The sequence below is a fragment of the Schistocerca gregaria genome, chromosome 1 (genome assembly GCF_023897955.1).
Source record: "Schistocerca gregaria isolate iqSchGreg1 chromosome 1, iqSchGreg1.2, whole genome shotgun sequence".
In the NCBI taxonomy this organism is placed as follows: domain Eukaryota; kingdom Metazoa; phylum Arthropoda; class Insecta; order Orthoptera; family Acrididae; genus Schistocerca; species Schistocerca gregaria.
Genome location: NC_064920.1, coordinates 197,482,811 through 197,507,336, shown reverse-complemented (window position 1 = coordinate 197,507,336; position 24,526 = coordinate 197,482,811). Strand labels below are relative to the sequence as shown.

Below are 24,526 nucleotides of genomic sequence, written 5' to 3'. Positions count from 1 at the left end.
TATTTCTGACATTCACAACACATTGTGATCTGAAGCAAGAATGTCTATCACTTTATTTCTTTTTCACTTTATATACACCCATTTTGCTTTTTAGGGCCAATGATGTAACATTGCTCTTGAATGTTTTTGCCATATCTGAGAAACATGATTTGTCACCTAATGTTTTAACACAATTGCCTAGCTAAAAATTAAAAATTTAAATATGCTCTACAGTTTTCTTCCATGGTGTCCAGATAAATTGACTAAACTTTGTCACTTTCTGTTATTGAAGTACTACTGTAAACAGAGTACAGAAAAGAGTGATAAGAATGAAAGTATTTCAAGCAAGTAGATACTAACACTACGAAGCACATACCTATGTGAACTCGTATGCTGGACAAAATGCATATTTGTTCTTGATACTCAAAATAATAAGAGACAATACAAGAAAATGGAACTTCCTCCATGAGCCCAGATACAAGACCATGAAATTCAACTCAAAGCCATCCTGTGCAGAACTATAGGACTTAGAAAAATTCTCTTCAAATTTGACAGAGATAAGAAACAAAATTTCTTGCCAAAAAATCTCTCAAAACATTTTTGAAACAAAACTTTTTCTGTAACTTATGAGAATGTGCTGACAAGTAATGCTTGTGAATTTTTTATGTGAAAACTCCCATAGCTTTTTAATAAAAATAAACATTATTAGCATTCTACATCTTTATTCTTCAATTCCACATATTAGCAGCCATATACCACTGTAACATAGCAAGGTGTAACAACTGTTTAAGTGTGTGAGAAACAGTGTGCTGTAATCAAATATCAAATTTAAAGAGTTTATCCGCACATGGAGCACCCTGGCATTCAGCATGCCAATGACAGACCACACATGAGTGCTGTGACATCAGCAACAGTTTGACACATTGGATCTACTGTCATCGATCATCCTCCATACAGTCCTGACTTGACCCCATCCAATTTTCATCTGTTCGCAAAACTTATTGAACACTTCTGAGGACTTCACTTTGATAGTGATAAAGCGGTGCAAGCAGAGGTGAGATTGTGAATCCATCAACAAAGTCAAATGTTCTACAGCAATGATATCAACAGACCGGTCTTTTACTGGGAGAAATATATTTGTCACCAGGATGACTATGTTGAGATATAAATATCAAGACATGAAGAAGGCTGGTAACAAATGTTTTATTTAAAAAGTCTTAAGAGTTTTTACACAGTAAATTTGGAGGCACTATTTTTTAGCAGGCCCTTGTAAATGATTTATGTCTGCTACATTGTAACACAAATTGCAAAGTAGTACTGTGCACAAAATGAGATTAGCTTACATAATCCAATATCTACTTGAAAGAGAGGGAAAGAAATGTTCAGATCATACAGAAATATATATGAGGGTTGCCCAGAAAGTAATGCACCACATTTTTTCCTTCAACAATTCTTTATTGAACATTATAAAAATTACACACAAGAAAGAATGGTGTTTCAGCTACATACCCTATTTCTCCACATAATCTCCATGCCATTTTATGGCCTTCCTCCAGTGCAAAACAAGGACGTGTATGCCCTGTCGGTCAGTGGCAGATACGTATGGGAGGGCATGCTTGCATTGCCACACGTGCCACCCCGCCAGTCAGCTTGCACACCATTTGTTCATTTCTTTCGTCAGTTAACTCGACTTAATTGAGTTATCAAGTAGTTGTACTTTCCTATGTAACATGCATGTCCACGTCATCATATTTTATATGTTTCTGTCTGGCACATAGATAGTTAACACATACCTAAGAGAAAAGTTGCAGCCATTCTAGCAATCTCAATACATTATTCTGTTTGGCATTTGTTCGAGAAAAGTCGTGAATATTCTACTGTTTTCTTGTACAGAGAACCTTTGATACATAACATTATAAATATTGACTATTTGTTGAATAGGAAGATAGTTTACATTCAGAAGCAAAAATATTAAGATTGAAGAATGAATAAGTAAAAAGTCCTAGTTGTAGCAAGTGCAAGGGTGAAAATTAATCAAGAGTGTGAGTGATCTGTTGATTGTGAAGTATTAATAATAGTAATTTCTCAGTAAAAATATTTTTATGAGACTCACAACAATATTTTTACTAATAATGTAACAATAGTTTCCCAAACCTAACTTGTCATACGAGTTCAATATGGGAAACTAATGCTGCATGTATCCCTGGTAATAGTGACTTTTGAGAAGATTCATAAAAACATATTGTTACTATATAGGCCCTCTATCAAATGCACTAGAAAGGAACGAAATTATCAATAAAAGTTCCACACACATAGACTGCTGTATGATTCACTGGAAACTTGCCCTAATATTATAAGTCATAAGGTACATATTGGCTTGTCGCTTTCATAGTAGTTATTTGTTCACACTCCATAAAAGTCTGGAAGTGAACATTCTGGCAGTGAATGTTCTCGAAACAACTGAGCCACATATATGAGGGAAGCTGACTCGCTACCAGGTAGTCAGTTTGAAAGCTACAATTGTCGCGACAACTCAGAAGTGATAAAAAGTGAACAACTGCGATTATTGACTATTACTGTGGACTTCAGTCAGTGTTCTGTTTAGTGATATTAGAAATGCATGGAGTGTAACCATGTTTGTTTTAGTGTTAAGTGTACTAGTGTTGCATTTTTCAGTGCAAACGAAGTGTTTATTTTAGAAGAATTGGCATCTAATTTATCTCTGCTGTAACAATATAATAAAATGGACCATTATACAGGGTGTCCCAGCTATCTTGTCCACCCAAAATATCTCTGGAACAATAACAGCTATTGGAAAATGACTTTCACCGTTATCAATGTAGGGCTGGGGCCCATGAATGCACATATTTGGAAACATTCTAAAACGGAAACATATGTGTTTTTTAACACAAACTTACGTTTTTTTAAATGGACCTCCTATATTTGTTCTTCAGCAATCCATAGCATGACAAAGCACATACATGGTGGCATTGATTGCATCGCAATATTCCCATTACATCCCGAGATATTGAGACGCGAAGTTGACGCTTGAAACACCCGATATGCGCTGCTAGTGCACATCCTGAGGCTCAGACGTGGACCCCAAATGCTGCCCGTAATCGCGATGTGATTGACATGTGCAACCACACCTTCATACTTATCAAGAGGTCTGAAATGAATAATATGGTCTTCTGCCATCAACTCTCATAAGCACATAATGGTTTCTCTCTTGCACGTTTTACGTATCTACGTACACAATATGTACCAGTACCGATCGTTGTACACCCGTCAGGTTGTCTTATTTATCCTGCACACCCAAAATAAGGCTTATCTAATGCATTATATGACCCATTGTGCCTGTCGCGCAGGGCCTGGCTATACCTAGTCAAGTGTCCAACGTAGTTCCCATTACTGCCACAGTTACCACTTCGCCTAGTTTGTTATTTGCGAGCTATGCAAACTCCTGTACTCCACCACCCTCCGAGCATCCCATTTGTTGTTGCTTTGGCGTGCAGTACACCGCTTGCCAGTGTAGTCGTGCATCAGAGTAATCTAGTGACGGCACGGAGCTAGTACACATTGTGAATAAACGTTGTGTTATGGAACTTATACTGTACAGTATAATGTACACACATGAAGATATGGTAGAAATGCTGCTGATCTATGGACAATGTACGTTGATGGGAAATACGTTATGAGATTGCTTATTTGTTGATAGTACTGTTAGTGAACATTATGATTATTAAGTTAATATGTCTGTTTTCTACCCTACTCTACATATCTGTACTGTACCCTGTTGTAGGTGGACGAAATGCTGTCCAGGCAGAACGACTGTACAGAAGACGATTCCCTGAAGTTGCTGTGCTTGTTACCATAGCTGTGAATCCTCAAATCAGCACACGTCAAATTGAACGTGACGTTGGTGTGTCAAAATCAAGTGCAGAGCATATTCTTAAACTTCATAAATTTCATCCTTACCATGTTCATTTACACCAGGATCTTCATGGAAATGACTTCCGCAATAGTGTAACATTTTGTCGGTGGGCTCAGCAAAAACTTCTGACTAATCCAAATTTTTTTGCAGATGTTCTCTTTACTGACGAGGCATCATTCTCCAACAAAGGAATTGTCAATATGAGGAATATGCATTATTGGTCCGCAGACAATCCAAAATGGCTGCATCAGGTAGAGCATTAACATCCGTGGAAAGTTAATGTTCGGTGTGGGGTTATTGGAGATATCATTATTGGACCTTTCTTTATAAATGGCTTCCAAAATGTCAGACAATACTCCAGATTTATACAACACAATCTTCCTGTTCTCTTGGACACCGTACCTCTGAACCGGAGAATGGTCATGTGATATCAGCATGATGCCTTACAAGCACGACGACTTCTGAACCGTAAGTTCTCTGGTAGCTGGATTGCATGACGTGGCACAGTTAGGTGCCCTGCCCGATCTCCGGACCTTACACCACTGGATTATTTTCTTTGGGGAGCAGTGAAGGATGCTGTTTACCAACATGAACCAACAACACCAGAGGACATGAAGCAATGCATTATTGATGCTTGTACAGCCATCAAAGAGGAAACAGTAGCACGAAGTAGGGCATCCTTCATCCGCAGAGTGACCCTATGTATACAAGACAATGGGTATCACTTTGAGCATGAGATATGAACGCTATGTTTAGTATGTAGTGCTGGTATCACAGTGGAAGTTTCTACAAAGGGCCATTTTACCCAGTGATGTTAAGAAACATTTGTTTGCAACAATTTGTCATTTAATGCATTAGATGAAAATAACATTGGTAATTATGTGATAATAAAACTAACTGGTTAAACATGTTTACATTCATCTTCTATGTCCTACCTGAACTTCCCAAATCAAAACATTTTTACCTAAACAATGGTAAAACTTTTAGTCCACTTGCTCGTTTCACTAAAACCATCAACATGAATTTTACTATTACGAGTGAATGATTAACTGTTACTTGCGCTAGATTTACAGTAAAGTAAAGTTTTAACATTGAACGGCATTACCTTTTTCATAACGGATTAATGATAACGTTGCGGTACACAGATATGTTGCAGAACCGCATCACCCCTAGCCTATGGGATAAATACCTGCTGGAATGTACATCGTTAATGCAGGATGGCAGCAGACCATATTATTCGTTTCTGACCTCTTGATAAGTATGGAAGTGTGATTACGCATGTCAATCACATCGCGATTACGAGCAGCATGGGGTTCACGCCTGGCCTCAGGACGTGCACTAGCAGCGCATGTTGGGTGTTTCAAGCGTCAACTTCGTGTCATAATATCTTGGGATGTAATGTGAATATTCTGATGCAATCAATGCCATTGTGTATGTGCTTTGTCATGCTATGGATTGCTGAAGAAAAAGTATAGGAGGTCCATTTAAAAAAAAAAAACCTAAGTTTGTGTTAAAAAACAAATATGCTTTCATTTTAGAATGTTTCCAAATATGTACATTCATGGGCCCAGCCCTACATTGATACCGGTGAAAGTCGTTTTCCAGTAGCTGTTATTGTTCCAGAGATATTTTGGGTGGACAATATAGCTGGGACACAATGTATAATAAGAAAAAGAAAATTAGAAACATCTGAAGATTCTGGTCATCTTGCAGCCGCAAGAACACCACCTGATGCGCAGGTGGAGACTAGTGCTCCGTCGAAACTTCCACGACTGATTCCTGTAATCCCATGGATATTTGCAATTTTTTGGACACATTAGTGTCAGGAAATATTAGTGAGGATGTAAAATAAAAGCTTCTCACAGCTCCAAGGAAACATGAAAAAGGTTATATCTTCCCTACTTCCAAGCACAACGAGAGGGGATGGGCTGAATACAGACAAGCGCACAGTAATCATTTTCAACAGTATCTGTGGCTGGTGTTCTCACAAGTTAAAAAAGGACTTCTTTGAATTAACTGTTCATTTTTTGTGAATAATAAAATGGTTGGAGGAAAGTAATCCATTATTGCCAAGAAACTTGTGACTGAACCACTAACAAAGTTTGCCAAACTTACGGGTAAAGATGGTGACCTTGAGACCCACTCTCTGCTCAAGTACCATGTTGCAGCATCAACAGGTGCTAAATTATTTTTGGTGTCATGAGACAACTGCAAACTTGAGGTCATCAATCAAATGTCAAGACAGTGAATGGAAATAATTATGGAAAACAACAGAGACCGTATCATACCTATAACAAAAACAATCATTTTTCATGGAAAGCAAAATATTCCTCTGCAGGGGCATAGAGATGATGGGAGTCTATTAGAAAAATGATTGTTAAAGTATAGTGAGTAATGAGGGAAACTTTAGAGCTCTTCTAAGATTTAGAATTGGAGCTGGAGACTTGCAACTAAAACATCACTTTGAGACCACTGAAATGAACACCACTTACATAAATAAAACAACACGTAATGAACGTATTTCATGCTGTGAAACAGTGGTGTTATCGAGAAAACTGGAGGGAATCAAAGATTGTTTTTATTACAGCATAATCTTTGATGAGACTACAGACATAGCGCACATTACCCAACTGAGCTTAGCTGCAAGATATGTTGATGGTGACAGCAAATTACATGAAAGATTCTTGGGTTTCGTTGGCATTCACAAAGACAACGATTGTGGTAGAAAAATTGACTATGAATCTCAAGAGAATCAAGAAGAAGAGCCTAGCGATACTGGTGAAGTATTAGGTACTACAATTCTACGGAGAATGGAGAATGGTTTGCGTATAGGCTGCGGTGGTTGCTCAGTTAATTTGCCAACAATGAAAGGAGCTGTGGCTACAATAAAAAAGAAAGCTATCAATGTGCCCCCCCCCCCCCCCCCCCTTGAACCATAGACCTTGACGTTGGTGGGGAGGCTTGCGTGCCTCAGCGATACAGATAGCCGTACCGTAGGTGCAACCACAACGGACGGGTATCTGTTGAGAGGCCAGACAAACGTGTGGTTCCTGAAGAGGGGCAGCAGCCTTTTCAGTAGTTGCAGGGGCAACAGTCTGGATGATTGACTGATCTGGCCTTGTAATACTAACCAAAATGGCCTTTCTGTGCTGGTACTACGAACGGCTGAAAGCAAGGGAAAACTACAGCTGTAATTTTTCCCGAGGGCATGCAGCTTTATTGTATGGTTAAATGATGATGGGGTCCTCTTGGGTAAAATATTCCAGAGGTGAAATAGTCCCCCATTTGTATCTCCGGGCAGGGACTATTCAAGAGGACATCGTTATCTGGAGAAAGAAAACTGGCATTCTATGGATCAGAGTGTGGAATGTCAGATCCATTAATCGGGCAGGTAGGTTAGAAAATTTAAAAAGGGAAATGGATAGGTTAAAATTAGATGTAGTGGGACTTAATGAAGTTCGGTGTCAGGAGGAACAAGACTTTTGATCAGGTGAATACAGGGTTATAAATACAAAATCAAATAGGGGTAATGCAGGCGTAGGTTTAATAATGAATCAAAAAATAGAAGTGCAGGTAAGCTACTATAAACAGCATAGTGAACGCATTATTGTGGCCAAGATAGACACAAAGCCCATGCCTACTAGGGTAGTACAAGTTTATATGCCAACTAGCTCTGCAGATGATGAAGAATTTGATGATATGTATGATGAGATAAAAGAAATTATTCAGATAGTGAAGGGAGACAAAAATTTAATAGTCATGATTGACTGGAATTCGATAGTAGGAAAAGGGTTGCTCAACCCATTTCGTTTGACAATGTGACTGCAGTGGGTGTTTTAGGTGACTCTTCAATGTGCTAGACAACTGTAAAGAATGCTATGACTTCTTCAATAGTACCAAGTGAGTTTCTCATACATGTAACTTTGCAACTGCAAGAGACAGGAAGGTTGAGCTGATGGCTTCGGCGTGGTGCTACTTGCACAGTGACTGTTGTTGTTGTGGTCTTCAGTCCTGAGACTGGTTTGATGCAGCTCTACATGCTACTCTATCCTGTGCAAGCTTCTTCATCTCCCAGTACCTACTGCAGCCTACATCCTTCTGAACCTGCTTAGTGTATTCATCTCTTGGTCTCCCTCTATGATTTTTACCCTCCACGCTGCCCTCCAGTACTAAATTGGTGATCCCTTGATGCTTCAGAACATGTCCTACCAACCGATCCCTTCTTCTATTCAAGTTGTGCCACAAACTCTTCTTCTCCCCAATTCTATTCAATACCTCCTCATTAGTTATGTGATCTACCCATCTAATCTTCAGCATTCTTCTGTAGGACCACATTTCAAAAGCTTCTATTCTCTTCTTGTCCAAACTATTTATCGTCCATGTTTCACTTCCATACATGGCTACACTCCATACAAATACTTTCAGAAACGGCTTCCTAACACATAAATCAATACTCGATGTTAACAAATTCCTCTTCTTCAGAAATGCTTTCCTTGCCATTGCCAGTCTACATTTTATATCCTCTCTACTTCGACCATCATCAGTTATTTTGCTCAGTAAATAGCGAACCTTCTTTACTACTTTAAGTGTCTCATTTTCTAATCTAATTCCCTCAGCATCACCCAAATTAATTCAACTACATTCCATTATCCTAATTTTGCTTTTGTTGATGTTCATCTTATATCCTCCTTTCAAGGCACTGTCCATTCAATTCAACTGCTCTTCCAAGTCCTCTGCTGTCTCTGACAGAATTACAATGTCATCGGCGAACCTCAAAGTTTTTATTTCTTCTCCGTGGATTTTAATACCTACTCCGAATTTTTCTTTTGTTTCCTTTACTGCTTGCTCAATATACAGATTGAATAACATCAGGGAGAGGCTACAACCTTGTCTCACTCCCTTCCCAACCACTGCTTCCCTTTCATGTGGTCAGAGTCCACATCTGCGCCAGGAAATGTCTTACAATTTAAAACCTGGTTCCTAAATCTCTGTCTTACCATTATATAATCGATCTGATACCTTCTAGTATCTCCAGGCTTCTTCCATGTATACAACCTCCTTTCATGATTCTTGAACCAAGTGTTAGCTATGATTAAGTTATGCTCTGTGCAAAATTCTACCAGGCGACTTCCTCTTTCATTTCTTACTCCCAATCCATATTCACCTACTACATTTCCTTGTAAAAAGAAAAAAAAAAAAGAAAGAAGTCACCATACATGTGAAAATACCAGTAAAAGTTAAATAAAACCTGAGCTATCAACGCTTTACTCACATACAGGAAATACAACATATGTATTGTCGACCTCAGCCATGTGTTTATATGCTGCAATGTTTAAAAACTTCTTTCTACTGTAGCAATAGATGCAGGTAGACAATCAAATATTTTGTACAGCAAGTGCAAAGTAAGACAGGCAGATCTAGGACAAGCAGACAACACTTGCATAACAGAATCGTCATCATTATGGGCATTTATGCTCGTTTGCATGTATTGAAGAATCTTTTCCATTAGCCTCTTTTTAATCACAAAGAGTGATTCTTCTTCAAAGAATGGTAGTTCAGTTAAGCACTGATTCAGTTTATGTGCCAGATCATTACTGTTGTGTTTCAGTAGTTGTGAGGGCAAAAGTATGTTGAATTTTAAATGATAAATATGTTCTTAAGCAAACTGTTCTCTCATGTCAGACATAACATGGTCCAGTGTTGGAATAAAAACAGTTCTTTTCCAATATGTCATAGCATCATCATTATGATAGTAGTTTTCCCTGTGTCTTTGTCTGCCTGTTAGACGAGGAACACTCATCTCCATGTCTAAATCTTTCATAGCTGACTTCGTCTCTTCAACAAAATGAGCAAAGTGGCTACCAACATTAGCTCTAATGCCATTGTACACCTTCAGAGTTGAATCTAATTTTGCTTTTGCCATTGTGACATCCAAGCTACGATCTTGTAAGGTTTTGCTGACTGGATATGTTACGCTCATGCTGGCCGAAGTGGCCGTGCGGTTCTAGGTGCTATAGTCTGGAACCGAGCGATCGCTGCAGTCGCAGGTTCGAATCCTGCCTCGGGCATGGATGTGCGTGATGTCCTTAGGTTAGTTAGGTTTAAGTAGTTCTAAGTTCTAAGGGACTGATGACCACAGAAGTTGATTCCCATAGTGCTCAGAGCCATTTTTTTATTTATTTTTTTTATTTTTATTTTTTTTATTTTTATTTTTTATTTATTTATTTATTTATTTATTTATTTATTTATTTATTGTCATTCAGGAGAAAACCACTTCACTTAAACCAATATTTTGCTTGGGCAAGTGTATTGTCCACAGAATCTTTTAGCTTATTCAGTTCATAATCATAGTTTAGGAAGGTTGTGTGCAATACCAGGTACGGCCTTGTATGCTCCACCCTGGCGGTGCTGCGCATGCGGGTCGCAGAATTTGCAAGGTTGCCAACAACCAGCATCTGTGAGCTGCAAGTGCAGTGCCGCCGCAGTGGGGCATGTAGGGCTGTGCCTGATATTGCTTTTGGTGCTATCCTGTAATCATGATTGGCGCAAATCTTTACAGAACCATGCCAACATAGTGTCCTCAAGTTTTCTCTGTACTTCCTCATCCAGGTCTTAACAATGCCAGTTCCCAACTCAACATAAACTACACAGCATGTCTGTCATTTATGTAACTTCACCTATGTACAACCCTTCCCCCTGCTGCACAGTTTTACATGGCAGAATTGGGACATCTTAAACTCCATGGGATGTAACACAGTGCCACATGCAATCATAGGCTAAAATTCTGAAGTCTGTCTGGCATGGCTTCATAATAACATGATAAACAACAGGCAGGGACTGCCTTGGTTCAGACTAGGCTGTTAAAAGGTGATATTGCTGGCCAATTTGAGAGTGGCTTTGGTAGATTTCCCACATTCATCTAGCTGTGTGCTGGCTCTAAGTCACACTATACAGAAGGCCTGCTTCTGAAAACTAAAAATTTCAGAACCATTTTCTGTTTCTGTCTATTCTATTTCCACAGTTTTTTTTATAAATTATATCTGTTTTAATTTAAAAAATAATTGCAAATGATGGTTCAACTTAACATTTTCCAGTTTTTCAAATACACTCCTGGAAATTGAAATAAGAACACCGTGAATTCATTGTCCCAGGAAGGGGAAACTTTATTGACACACTCCTGGGGTCAGATACATCACATGATCACACTGACAGAACTACAGGCACATAGACACAGGCAACAGAGCATGCACAATGTCGGCACTAGTACAGTGTATATCCACCTTTCGCAGCAATGCAGGCTGCTATTCTCCCATGGAGACGATCGTAGAGATGCTGGATGTAGTCCTGTGGAACGGCTTGCCATGCCATTTCCACCTGGCGCCTCACTTAGACCAGCGTTCGTGCTGGACGTGCAGACCGCATGAGATGACGCTTCATCCAGTCCCAAACATGCTCAATGGGGGAGAGATCCGGAGATGTTGCTGGCCAGGGTAGTTGAGTTACACCTTCTAGAGCACGTTGGGTGGCACGGGATACATGCGGACGTGCATTGTCCTGTTGGAACAGCAAGTTCCCTTGCCGGTCTAGGAATGGTAGAACGATTGGTTAGATGACGGTTTGGATGTACCGTGCACTATTCAGTGTCCCCTCGACGATCACCAGAGGTGTACGGCCAGTGCAGGAGATCGCTCCCCACACCATGATGCCGGGTGTTGGCCCTGTGTGCCTCGGTCGTATGCAGTCCTGATTGTGGCGCTCACCTGCACGGTGCCAAACACGCATACGACCATCATTGGCACCAAGGCAGAAGCGACTCTCATCGCTGAAGACGACACGTCTCCATTCATCCCTCCATTCACGCCTGTCGCGACACCACTGGAGGCGGGCTGCACGATGTTGGGGCGTGAGCGGAAGACGGCCTAACGGTGTGCGGGACCGTAGCCCAGCTTCATGGAGACGGTTGCGAATGGTCCTCGCCGATACCCAAGGAGCAACAGTGTCCCTAATTTGCTGGGAAGTGGCGGTGCGGTCCCCTACGGCACTGCGTAGGATCCTACGGTCTTGGCGTGCATCCGTGCGTCACTGCGGTCCGGTCCCAGGTCGACGGGCACGTGCACCTTCCGCCGACCACTGGCGACAACATCGATGCACTGTGGAGACCTCACGCCCCACGTGTTGAGCAATTCGGCGGTACGTCCACCCGGCCTCCCGCATGCCCACTATACGCCCTCGCTCTAAGTCCGTCAACTGCACATACGGTTCACGTCCACGCTGTCGCGTCATGCTTCCAGTGTTAAAGACTGCGATGGAGCTCCGTATGCCACGGCAAACTGGCTGACACTGACGGCGGTGATGCACAAATGCTGCGCAGCTAGCGCCATTCGAAGGCCAACACCGAGGTTCCTGGTGTGTCCGCTGTGCCGTGCGTGTGATCATTGCTTGTACAGCCCTCTCGTAGTGTCCGGAGCAAGTATGGTGGGTCTGACACACCGGTGTCAATGTGTTCTTTTTTCCATTTCCAGGAGTGTATGTATTTGATATATGTGCATATAAGAGGAAACTATGTGCATTTTTACAGGTATGGAAGAAAGCCAATCTTCATGGTAGCTGTTGTGATGCAAGTAATTGCAGGGTTACTGGTTTCATTTTCACCACAGTATGTATGGTTTATTATATTCAGACTGTTTGTTGGAAGCACCGTCTCAGGGCTATTTCTTGTAGGATACGTAATTGGTATGTGCACACTTTATATGCATTCTGATAATTACATAATTCTGAAGACTCAATTTCTATTAGTTTAAAGTCTGTAACTTGATTGTATCCTTTGTGTAACTCATAATTTGATATGCTGGTCTACTTAATGACATAACTAGAGGTCTCCTTAGGAACATGATTTGCATTTCCCATGGCCTTTTCAAAACATTTGTGTATATGGAATGTTTTGCAATTCCTTTTATAGGCTTCTAGAAGTTGTAGAGGGGACTTAGTATATAACATAAGTTAAGAAATGTATCATTTGGATGTAAACTAAGTTTGAAGACTGGATCATTCTCGAATATTCTACTTCACAGTTCACATGCAGAAGAGACAATGAGCTCTGACTTGTGATGACTACAGGAGGGTACTCCACTTGATGACCCTGCTGCTCATTGCACCAGATGTATCTGCAACTTGTACTTCCATACACACAATCCACAAACCCTGGCACAAGTCAATGGAGCATCACAGTCAACCTTTCTAGCTGTGGATACATTGGTTTCCTACAACCATGGTTGTAGTCAGATGAAAATAGCATTTCAAAAGCTGTTTGAAAACTAATTTTGACCAATGACACACCCACACCAATGAATAGCTTGAACTCAATGCAACAGCCAAACAAGTTCATAACTGGCTCACAGTAATTATTTTTTGAGACAGTGCAAAGAAGTAGCTTATAAAATCATTCTATGGAAGTAAGGAATAAGAACAGTGTGTTAAGCTGACAAGTGCACACTGTAACTTTCTTGCTCACATGTAAGATGTAAATTTAAATATCATTTCAAACATTGCATTGTTCTCAAAATGTAAAAGAATTATCTGCAAAGATAAGAAATCAGTTTGGACATGAGATGATACACTATTATTTTGATATTTATCTTGACAAAGTGTTCCCATGATTGTTGATCAAGCTATTAAATTATTTTTGTTCACTGCAAAAGTCATTTAAAGTCAGAGTTGGTCTTTTTGTTTTAGCTGGATCCATTTGTCCATTCTAAGTTTTTACTCTCCAAAATAAAAAGTCCAACACTCCTATCCTGTTAACTTGCTTCATTTATGCACACCAAATAAAATGCAACTTCTTACAACCACCACTCACAAGAACAACTCAACAGCAACAACAATTCTACAATGACTGCCTGCTTTGGCCTAATATTGACCCTTATATAAAAAAAATAGCAGCTGATGATGACAAATTCATTATTAGTCTTAATACCTTTTGTAAAATTTTGATGAAAAATTACCTATTCATATTAGTAAGTTTTATAATAATGAATAAAATATTTAACAGTGTTTGTTGCAACTAACCATATAGCAGAGATGCTGAGTCACGATAGGAACACCCGAAAAAGATTCACACCAATTACAGCTTTTGGCCATTAAGGCCTTTGTCAACAATAGTTACACACACAAACACACACACACACACACACACACAAATGCAACTGAAACCACACTCCAGTTGCCGGATACTGCAGACATGTGTGTGAGTTGCATTTGCGCGAGTGTGTTTTTGCATGTGTGTATGTGTGACTATTGTTGACAAAGGCCTTAATTGGTCAAAAGCTATAATTGGTGTGAATGTTTTTGTTGTTCCTATCGTAATTCAGCATCTCCACTATATGGTGAGTACCAACTTTCCTTCTGTTACATTCTGCCCTATATTTCCCATTGTTAGTGTTTGTTTTCATATACAATGTCTTCTTTATATAAAAGTTCATGATGTATTGATTTTGAATAATACATGATATGTAAATTTCTGATAAATTGCTTAGTTATTTTGATTGCTAGCATTTACAAAGGAATCAATGCTGAAGTTACACTATTTGATATACGGTAACCAATTACTTTATAAACCATGTCAAAGATTACACTCTACTGACAATATTATGAAAAGGAAAGATTGCTACTGGCCACAGAGTGGAGACGTTGAGACACAGAAAGGCACAACAACAAGAAGACTAAACATGTAAGATTTTTGTTGTCCCTACTTGTGATTCAACATCTCTGCTATATGGTGAGTAACAATCTACCTTTATCATAAAATTGTCATTGTTCCATCCTGGACTCTCCATTATTATCTACTGAACTATTTTTAATTTGAATGATTGGTCATGACATTACACTGTGTTTTTCAAGAACTTTGTACATAATAATTTTGCATTGTTGTTGTTGTTGTCTTCAGTCCTGAGACTTGTTTGATGCTGCTCTCCATGCTACTCTATCCTGTGCAAGCTTCTTCATCTCCCAGTACCTACTGCAGCCTACATCCTTCTGAATCTGCTTATTGTAGTCATCTCTTGGTCTCCCTCTACGATTTTTACCCTCCACGCTGCCCTCCAATACTAAATTGGTGATCCCTTGATGCCTCAGAACATGTCCTACCAACCGATCCCTTCTTCTGGTCAAGTTCTGCCACAAACTCCTCTTCTCCCCAATTCTATTCAATACCTCGTCTTTAGTCATGTAATCTACCCATCTAATCTTCAGAATTCTTCTGTAGCACTACATTTCAAAAGCTTCTTTTCTCTTCTTGTCTAAACTATTTATCGTCCACATTTCACATCCATACATGGCTACACTCCATACAAATACTTTCAGAAACGACTTCCTAGCACATAAATCAATACTCGATGTTAACAAATTCCTCTTCTTCAGAAATGCTTTCCTCACCATTGCCAGTCTACATTTTATACCCTCTCTACTTTGACCATCATCAGTTATTTTGCTCCCCAAATAGCAAAACACCTTTACTACTTTAAATGTCTCATTTCCTAATTTAATTCCCTCAGCATCACCCAACTTAATTCAACTACATTCCGTTATCCTCGTTTTGCTTTTGTTGATGTTCATCTTATATCCTCCTTTCAAGACACTGTCCATTTCGTTCAACTGGTCTTCCAAGTCCTTTGCTGTCTCTGACAGAATTACAATGTCATCGGCGAACCTCAAAGATTTTATATCTTCTCCATGGATTTTAATACCTACTCCAAATTTTTCTTTTGATTCCTTCACTGCTTGCTCAATATACAGATTGAATAACATGGAGGAGAGGCTACAACTCTGTCTCACTCCCTTCCCAGCCACTGCTTCCCTTTCATGTCCCCCGACTCTTGTAACTGCCATCTGGTTTCTCTACAAATTGTAAATAGCCTTTCACTTCCTGTATTTTACCCCTACCACCTTCAGAATTTGAAAGAGATTATTCCAGTCAACATTGTCAAAAGCTTACTCTAAGTCTACAAATGTTAGAAACATAGGTTCGCCCTTCCTTAATCTTTCTTCTAAGATAAGTCGTAGGGTTAGTATTGCCGCACGTGTTCCAATATTTCTATGGAATCGAAACTGATCTTCCCTGAGGTTGGCTTCTATCAGTTTTTCCATTCGTCTGTAAAGAATTCGCGTTAGTTTTTCTTATTAAACTGATAGTTAGGTAATTTTCACATTTGTTAACATCTGCTTTCTTTGGGATTGGAATTATTATATTCTTCTTGAAGTCTGAGGGTATTTCGCCTGCCTCATACATATTGCTCACCAGATGGTAGAGTTTTGTCAGGACTGGCTCTCCCAAGGCTGTCAGTAATTCTAATGGAGTGTTGTCTACTCCTGGGGCCTTGTTTCAACTCAGGTCTTTCAGTGCTGTGTCAAACTTTCCACACAGTATCATATCTCCCATTTCATCTTCTTCTACATCCTCTTCCATTTCCATAATATTGTCCTCAAGTAGATCGCCCTTGTATAGACCTTCTATATACTCCTTCCAACTTTCTGCTTTCTCTTCTTTGCTTAGAACTGGGTTTCCATCTGAGCTCTTGATATTCATACAAGTGGTTCTCTTTTCTCCAATTTTGCATATCTGATACAAAAACTATTATTTCACTGAATTATTATCTTCCTGGATTAAAAATTATTGTTTTAACAGAATTTAAATGTGTATACATGAAATATATCTGATATAATTAAATCTTCCTTCAGATATTTGAGTCCCATCTTTATCTACAATAATGATGGAAGCTGAAGAAATGAATTAAAATTTGTGCCATGGCTATGACTTGAACCTGGGTCTCCTTGATTAATAGGGAGGAATGCTATAATGCTGTGGTAGCGTACTGCCTAGCATACCTCCCTAGTAAGCAAAGAGAACTGGGTTCAAGAAAAGGCATAGCACAGATTTTAATTCATTTGTTCAGTTTTCATCATTATCCTGTATGTTATACATGAAATTTCAGATTACTACAATCTTCCAAATGAAATAGTAGAACCAACTTCATTATTTACAGGACATTCAGTTATTCCAAATGTGGTAATGAATAGTAAATGCAAAAGAAATAAAAAGAATCATAAATAGATGATAACATAGTAATAACAATGCAGGAAAAGATAGATTGCTACTTATCGTAAAGAAGACCCATCAAGTTGCACACGGGCATGATTAAAAGACTTTCACATGCAGGTTTCAGCCCTAGCCTTCATCAGTAAAGACCCCCCCCCCCCCCCCCCCCACACACACACACACAAGCAAGCATACCTCGTGTGCACACAATCGCCAACTCCAGCATCTCGGGCTGGAATGTAACATAACATGGGATGCAGGCAGCAATCTGGTGGGGCTCTTGAAGGGGAAGGGGAAGGGGAAGGGGAAGGGGAAGGGGAAGGGGAAGGGATAGCAGTGTATTGGTGGCAAGAGAGATGAGCGCTGTCTGGTGGAGTGTGTAGCAACTAAACTCCAACAGGCACAGTGTCAACATGTTGTGGGGCAGGGAGGTGGGGTAAAAAGGAATAAGAAATGAGAGGAGCGGGGAATGATGGGTGGATGCATTGCAGAGGGCTGCAAATAAACAGAGTGCGAGACAAGAACTGTGAGGAGATGATAGGACATAGGGGGGGGGGGGGGGGGTGGAGGGAGGGGGGTGGAAACTGTTGGATGGATGGTGTAGGGACAGTATGTTACTGTAGGTTGAAGCAGCTCAGAAAAGATGACGGTGGAGGATCCTCTATGCAAAATTCTTCAAGGTGGCTCCCATTTCATTCATTTCCTGCAGTTCATGTTCTACTAATTTTGCTCCTTTTCCTGTTGTAGAATTCCATATTTGCTTTACAATTAAATTTTCATCTCCTGAAGCTATCTGAATAAATTTTTTTTATCCAATTATACATTGTTTCAATCTCTTCATCTGCACACTTGTAGGTGCATGAACTTGGACTACTTTAGTATGCATGGGTTATCTACTGTGGGTACAATAGTGTGTTCATTATGCTGGTCACACTAGTTCACCTGCATTTCAATTTTCTTGTTATAATTAGCCTTACTTCTGCATTACCTCTGTATGATTTTTTGTTGGTAACACTGTTCTCTCCTAACCAGACTAACTATTCATGCCACCACACTCCACAATATCTAACTTCAACTTAACCATTTCTTGTTTTAAATTTTCTAACCTAGCTAGGCAATTTAGGAGCCTAACATTCCATGCTCTGACTCACAGAATGTCAGATTTATATTTTCCTTGTGAAAACATCCATCTTGGTAGTTCCCAACTGGAAATCTGAATGGAAACTATTTCACCTCTGGTATATTTCATTCAAGAGGCTAGCTGTATAGTTGAGGCATGCAAGCTACTCCAACACAGCTGAGTTAGTTATTCATGGGGTGATTATTTCTATATGTAATTGTATTGTAGCAATGAGACATTAAATATAAACCATTACTTACAGGAAAATTTATGTTCCTAAATTATGAATGACCATGCAAAGGATGACTGTTTAAAAGAAACTAATGAACTACTGTACCTGTCACAGTGAACAAGTTTGAACAACGTGACAGATACTTTTAAGTTATGATTTTGTGCAGCACAATGGTACACATTTTTGTAGCTGCTTACAGTGTTTTGAACTATAAGTTTCCTTATCCCTCATGTAACTAGTGATTTACTCCCAAAACCATTGGAAATTTAAGGGCTAACGAAATATGCAGCATCTCGTGTAGCTGGATCATCTCGGAAACCCTGACCAACTACTTGCATCCGTACAGGTGGAATCCCACCATGAAATGCATCAACAGCTAGTTTGCTAGCTTCTTGCATGTAGAAAACAGTCAGCTGGAAAGTTATTTAACCAGCCAAAGATTGAGCAAAGAGTCAATCTTTCTCGATTCACACTGCTGTTTCTCATGTAATTATTCAGGCTTGGATGACAGACATAGTGATGGTGGGTTGGCATAGCAAGCATGCTATTAGTGTTACCTGTATTTGGTGAAAATTACTTACTGTTTACATATTTCTGCTCTTGATGGACCCAGTGCCTCTGTTTTCTAATAACTAGCACATGGTTTCCTCAGCTGAGATAATACATTACACGAATCATATTACAGCAGTACAAGTTACATCATAATTTGCACGAGTCTGTAAATATTATGAAGGTAAAGGTTTTTTTTGTTTTGTTTTTGACTGTGTAAAAAAATATACTGCTCATATGTATTTTCATACTTAGATTGTGCAAATTTTTTTCCTCCCATACCATGACTTCTTAAAAAAACATGGCATGGGCAATCACACTAAACTGCTCTTTCCCATGGCGAAAGATTGTGATTCCTTGCAAAGAGCTTCATGGGCACTTATGAACAAGCGTGAGAAATGATGAAAGAAGATGAAAAATTAATTAATGAGTGTGTGCAAAGGTATGTTTGCAAAATACATGCCATACCAGTTACAAAACTGTTTCAAAAATGCCATTGACATGGAAAGAAATAGGTGCATATCTGAATTAAATTGGTATTAATTCTGCCTATATATTTTTAAATAAATGCATAGTTGTATAATGTTTACTACCTCATGAATACTGATATATAATACATAACAACACTAGATCGCGTGTTTGCTAGCTTGAACTTCAAGTCACAAATTCTGTATCATAATTTTTCCTATGTAGAGACTAGGCATATAAATACTACTATTACAATATTTTTGCAGAGAATCAGTTAATAAAATTCTCCAATGTCTGTTTATTTTTCCTTTCTATTTGCTGAGTAAACAATTCACAATGCAGAACTAGAGATTTTTGATTCAGTGTAACATTTCAAATTGTTCCATTAAGAAATGGTGTTCAGAAGATAGTAATTCTACCAAAGGCAGTGAAATTTATCATAGTCTCTTCATTTTCTATAAATATCATGCAACCAGTTTCTTCACTTCCTCAAACAAAGTGCAAATAAAACCAACAACAGGTTGTCATCAGAAGTTCTACTCATATTTTCTGCACAGTAGCTGACACTCACAACCAGTGCCATTCAACAAGGCGACTGGATCTCTGTTTCCTGCACTCTGTCTGGTCATGACCAGCTATAGTGGGCAACAGTACATACTGCCCATTTGGGCAGCTAGTTCTCTGTTTGAATTAGCCTTTAGCCTCCTAGAATTATATTTTGTTTTCAGGTGAATAGCGATTTATTCCCAAAATCATGACAAAGGTGAATGACTTTGCATAGTGAACTTTCTCATGGCAGACAACATGGACGGGGAGGAAGGTTCAACAAACATGGTCATCACAAGCAAAATTTTTGAGGAAATTGATAAGTTTGTCAACAAAGACCTTTCTGTACCTAAGAAGACAGCCAAGACAAAGTTAATGAACAAAAAGTCCCTTGTGAGATTACAGCAACTTAAAGAGAAAAATGAAAGCCTGAAAGCTGAAGTGAAGAAAATAAGCACACATTATGCCTGTTTAACTGCTAGACAGGCTAGTGCTGCAAACAAATAAGAAAATGCAACAACAAAAAAATTAACAAAGTAATAAAGAAACAGAGAAATAAAATTTCGTAAAGTCTCACACAACTGGGGATGTAAATCTAATACAACAGAAATTAGCTGCCTTTGACATTGCTTCTCTACAGCACAATTTTCAGATCCACTTGAAAATGGCCTGATGTAAAGGTTAAAACCAGTCATAGGCTTGTCAGCAACTGGAGTGGCCTTCTATTATTTGAACATACAGCTGCCGAATCAGCACTACAAACTACGATGAAAGAGGAAACTTCTTGTTATAGTGTAAAATGTCCCTGCTGATTTGGAGGTGCAGCATATAAAGGGGATCATGTATGAGTAAAAGTTTGAAGGGGTACATGATCATTTACACCCACAGTTTATTCTGAAATTTAAGACTGGACGAAACGGAAGGGAAGTAGTTTATCACATAGTGGAGGTAGAAACTAAAATGAGGAAATCCTTTTTCAACAACCAGAAGGGATATGTTGTCTGCCAAGTTATAGCTGTGGAGAACTGCCTAGTAGTAACCCGCTGCAATAAATACCAGGATTACAATCATGGGGTAATGAACTGCACCAGGGCAAGATTAACAGAGTCTAACATCCATACTGTGTACAAAAAGAGGAAAGTCATGTAATGCAAATAAAGATGACTGCCCAGCACATCAAATGTTCCTAGACAAACTAATCCTATGCGTTGATTTTGGGCAAAAGACTACTAATACCCAATGACAGAGTGCTATGAAGGTGAGAGAATACCTTACAAAATATGTAGCAAAAAGAAATATAGGTAGGAGAAAGCAAGATGCAGAGAAAGCACAGAATTTATGATAGAAAATAAAAAAGGAATGTTATACTAGAGGTCCTGCTACTCAGATGAAGGTGGATCATTCACAATTAAGCCACTACAATGAGTGGAATCTGTAACATTTACCAAACCTGGGCACATGTGTTGCACTTTGAAAATGTGTATAATAATGTTCCAACAAAAAAGTACCAAAATTCACTATAATGAGGTGTTGAGTACAACTAGTAAAGATAGAAAATACTGCAAAGCACAATCCCAGTGCAGCCAAGTACCGATAAAAGAAAACAACCACTTGCAAAGAGAGATATCAACAGGAGAGACATACAATAATTAAATTACAAAATTAGGACCTATACTGTTCCTGATAAACATCATGTGTTACTCATGATGAAAAAATTCTATTCGCTGATGACAGCAATATTATAGTCACTAAGAAAACAAGAGAACTCCATGCTAAGGAAGCAAATGAAACTCTCAAGGAATTTTATGATTGGTCAATAAGCACTAATGTAACACTGAGCATAAAGAAAACTAATGCCATGAATTTCAGTTTGATGAGGAAAAATGACAATGTTACATTAAATGTAGATGGCCCCTCTATAGACTGTAACAAATGCAAAATTTCTAGGAATGAATATTGATTCTCAGTTGAAGTGGTGTGAACACACAAAGGTACTTGCAAACAGAATGTCATCAGCATGTTATACCCTTAGAATCCTATCATCAGTGTGTAACATGCAGTGTCTTTTAGTTACATGCTATTCAACTTATATTTACCAAGAAAAAATAAGTATAAAACACATAACCGCATTTTCTACAAAGGAATGAAACTGTACAATAAATTACCAAAAGAGATTTAAAAAATTGCAAAAATACACTTTTTTAAAAAGGCAGCTAAAAAGTACCTGTTATGCAATACATTTTATACATTGAAGGATTACTAAGATAAAACAGAGTAGGAGTTTGATAAAAAAAAAGTTATACAAATAAATAATAATAATAATAATATCGACATAACACTCTCACTTTATGTTTTTTCCCTTCCTTTTTATTTTCTAGAGATGTTTAACCCAAGCTATGCATAGCACAATACTAACACCTCTTTCTATTTCTGAGCTCAACATCTCGCTCATTATGAAGGGATGCTGACTCGGTTTTTCAGGATAGCAAATGGGAACTTGCAGTACAGAAAATGGCTCAGAGATCACCATTGCGTGTGTGTGTGTGTGTGTGTGTGTGTGTGTGTGTGTGTGTATGTGTGTCTGTGTGTGTGTGTGTGTGTGTGTGTGAGTGAAGTGTTATGAAACAATGTGTGTACAGTGTGGCATTACATTATTTATTAAGTTATTTATAAAAAAAGTATTGTATACTTGGAGTAAATCTAATGATTGTCTCTAACTAGGAGTCTGTAAATATATATGCATACAAATTAGCTTATTTTAAATTGATCTCAACTTGTAAATACTTTGACATGTCCTATATCCTTGTAAAAAGGGATCTACAGATGAACAAAGCTACTACTATTTCTACTACTGCTAGAATTTTGTTTGAAAATCTTCACATTAGATTTGTCTGCTTTAATTGGCAGTTCTCAAGATACAGTACTTTCATTTTCTTGATATGATGTTCAGAATTGGCTCAAAATATCACTCTGAGATTTATTGTGTTGTGGATTAACACAAGGGACTTTTAAACAGATCATATTTTCATCAGATCACACAATTATACTTTTTAATTTTAATAATTTATCCATAATTTCATAAATAGTGTTTTAATAGCTATGAGAATTTTGTCTCAACGTTTTTGTAACTTTATCATTCTGTTTCCTGCATCATTTTACCTGAAACCTAATTTTCCATTGACAATAGATACTCTTTTTCCATTTCTTTCATCAATTTAACTATGAGCTATATTATTCAGTATCTTTCTGTTCAAGTTCTATTCATAAAAAGGCATTTTCTATTGATTTCTAAATTGACTGGTAGTATTATTATTAGTTTTATCTCCATAAATTGTTCAAAAACTTATTTTGCCCATCTTTTCTAGCAATGGAAATGGTTGGTACAAGGAAACGCTTATTTGCTGGTGTTGCTTGTCAGTTATTCTTCACCTTTGGTTATGTTATAACTGCACTATTTGCATACCTTATACCAGAGTGGCGATTACTACAAATAGCAATTACAGTGCCATCTCTCATATTCCTAAGCTACTGGTGGTAAGTTGAGTTTATGGTAGTGGTAATCAGCATTACCCTTTGATAATGATGCATAACAAGGATGGTATCTATTATATGTAAAGAGGAAAGTGCTATAAATCACATTTCTGTTTCTGTAGGATTATTCCAGAATCATTTAGATGGTTAATAGCAAATGGTCAACAGGAAGAAGCACGGAAATATATTTTGAAAGCTGCAAAAGAAAATGGAGTAACTATTCCAGATGATGTGCTGACCAAAGCCATAATGGGAGAAGGTTCAGTTCAGTCAGAAAACAATTCTCAGAAATATTCTATAATTGATATGATGAAGCATAGTAAACTTAGAAGGAGAACACTAAATATTTTCTTTATTTGGTAAGTAATGTTGCATTCAATTCACTGGCCTTAAATTTGAATAATGAAATATTTTTGTATAATTTCAGGAAGATAATTTTACTTATGTGTTTTTGTCTTGGCGATTAACACTGGATGTATCACATCTGAATTAAACCATGATCTTGTCTTCAGGATATTGAGAGTGTTTGCTATCTATGAATTTGTTAATTACTGTAAATTAAACCATAATCTTGTCTTCATGACACCGGTATTCATAGTGTATGCTATCTATGAATTTGTTAGTTTCTTTACATTGCTATAATCAATGTTGAGTGCATTTCTTGTACAACTGAGAAGGTATTCCAAATATGTACAGGAGGTATAAATTTCTAGAAAAGTAATTTTATTTCAGTAAGAAATATGAAATCTTCTGAAGATCAAAGTCTTTTACTTAGCAGGGTGTCAAAGATCATAGGGCTTCCAAAAATGGAAAGAGTCTCCAAATCTTGTAATATGTGAAAAGAGATTCAGATTTTAAGCTGGTCAGGTAACTTTGGAATATCTTCCTCATTTATTATATGTTCATAAGTTTAAAATGTCTCCTCTATACCATAAATTGCAGTGAGTAATGGAATGTAAAGATGCAAGAGCAGTAGCATCATATTAAAATATACAGTAATGGTTTCAGATTTTATATACTAATATTTACATATATTTGAACTTATGAAATATTAATATTTTTGTTTTTCATTCCACT

The 24,526-nt window shown here is 38.2% G+C and overlaps 1 protein-coding gene across 3 annotated transcripts in view; it reads left to right on the top strand.

Annotated features, from left to right (window-relative positions):
• Nucleotides 1–24,526, top strand: part of LOC126336638 (organic cation transporter protein-like) — a 186,911-nt gene that overhangs the window by 115,226 nt on the left and 47,159 nt on the right. For all 3 annotated transcript variants that reach the window (XM_050000553.1, XM_050000563.1, XM_050000541.1), the window contains exons 5-7: nucleotides 12,492–12,646; nucleotides 23,284–23,452; nucleotides 23,572–23,808. In XM_050000553.1, coding sequence (XP_049856510.1) covers nucleotides 12,492–12,646; nucleotides 23,284–23,452; nucleotides 23,572–23,808 — 561 coding nt within the window. The remainder of the gene's footprint in view (nucleotides 1–12,491; nucleotides 12,647–23,283; nucleotides 23,453–23,571; nucleotides 23,809–24,526) is intronic.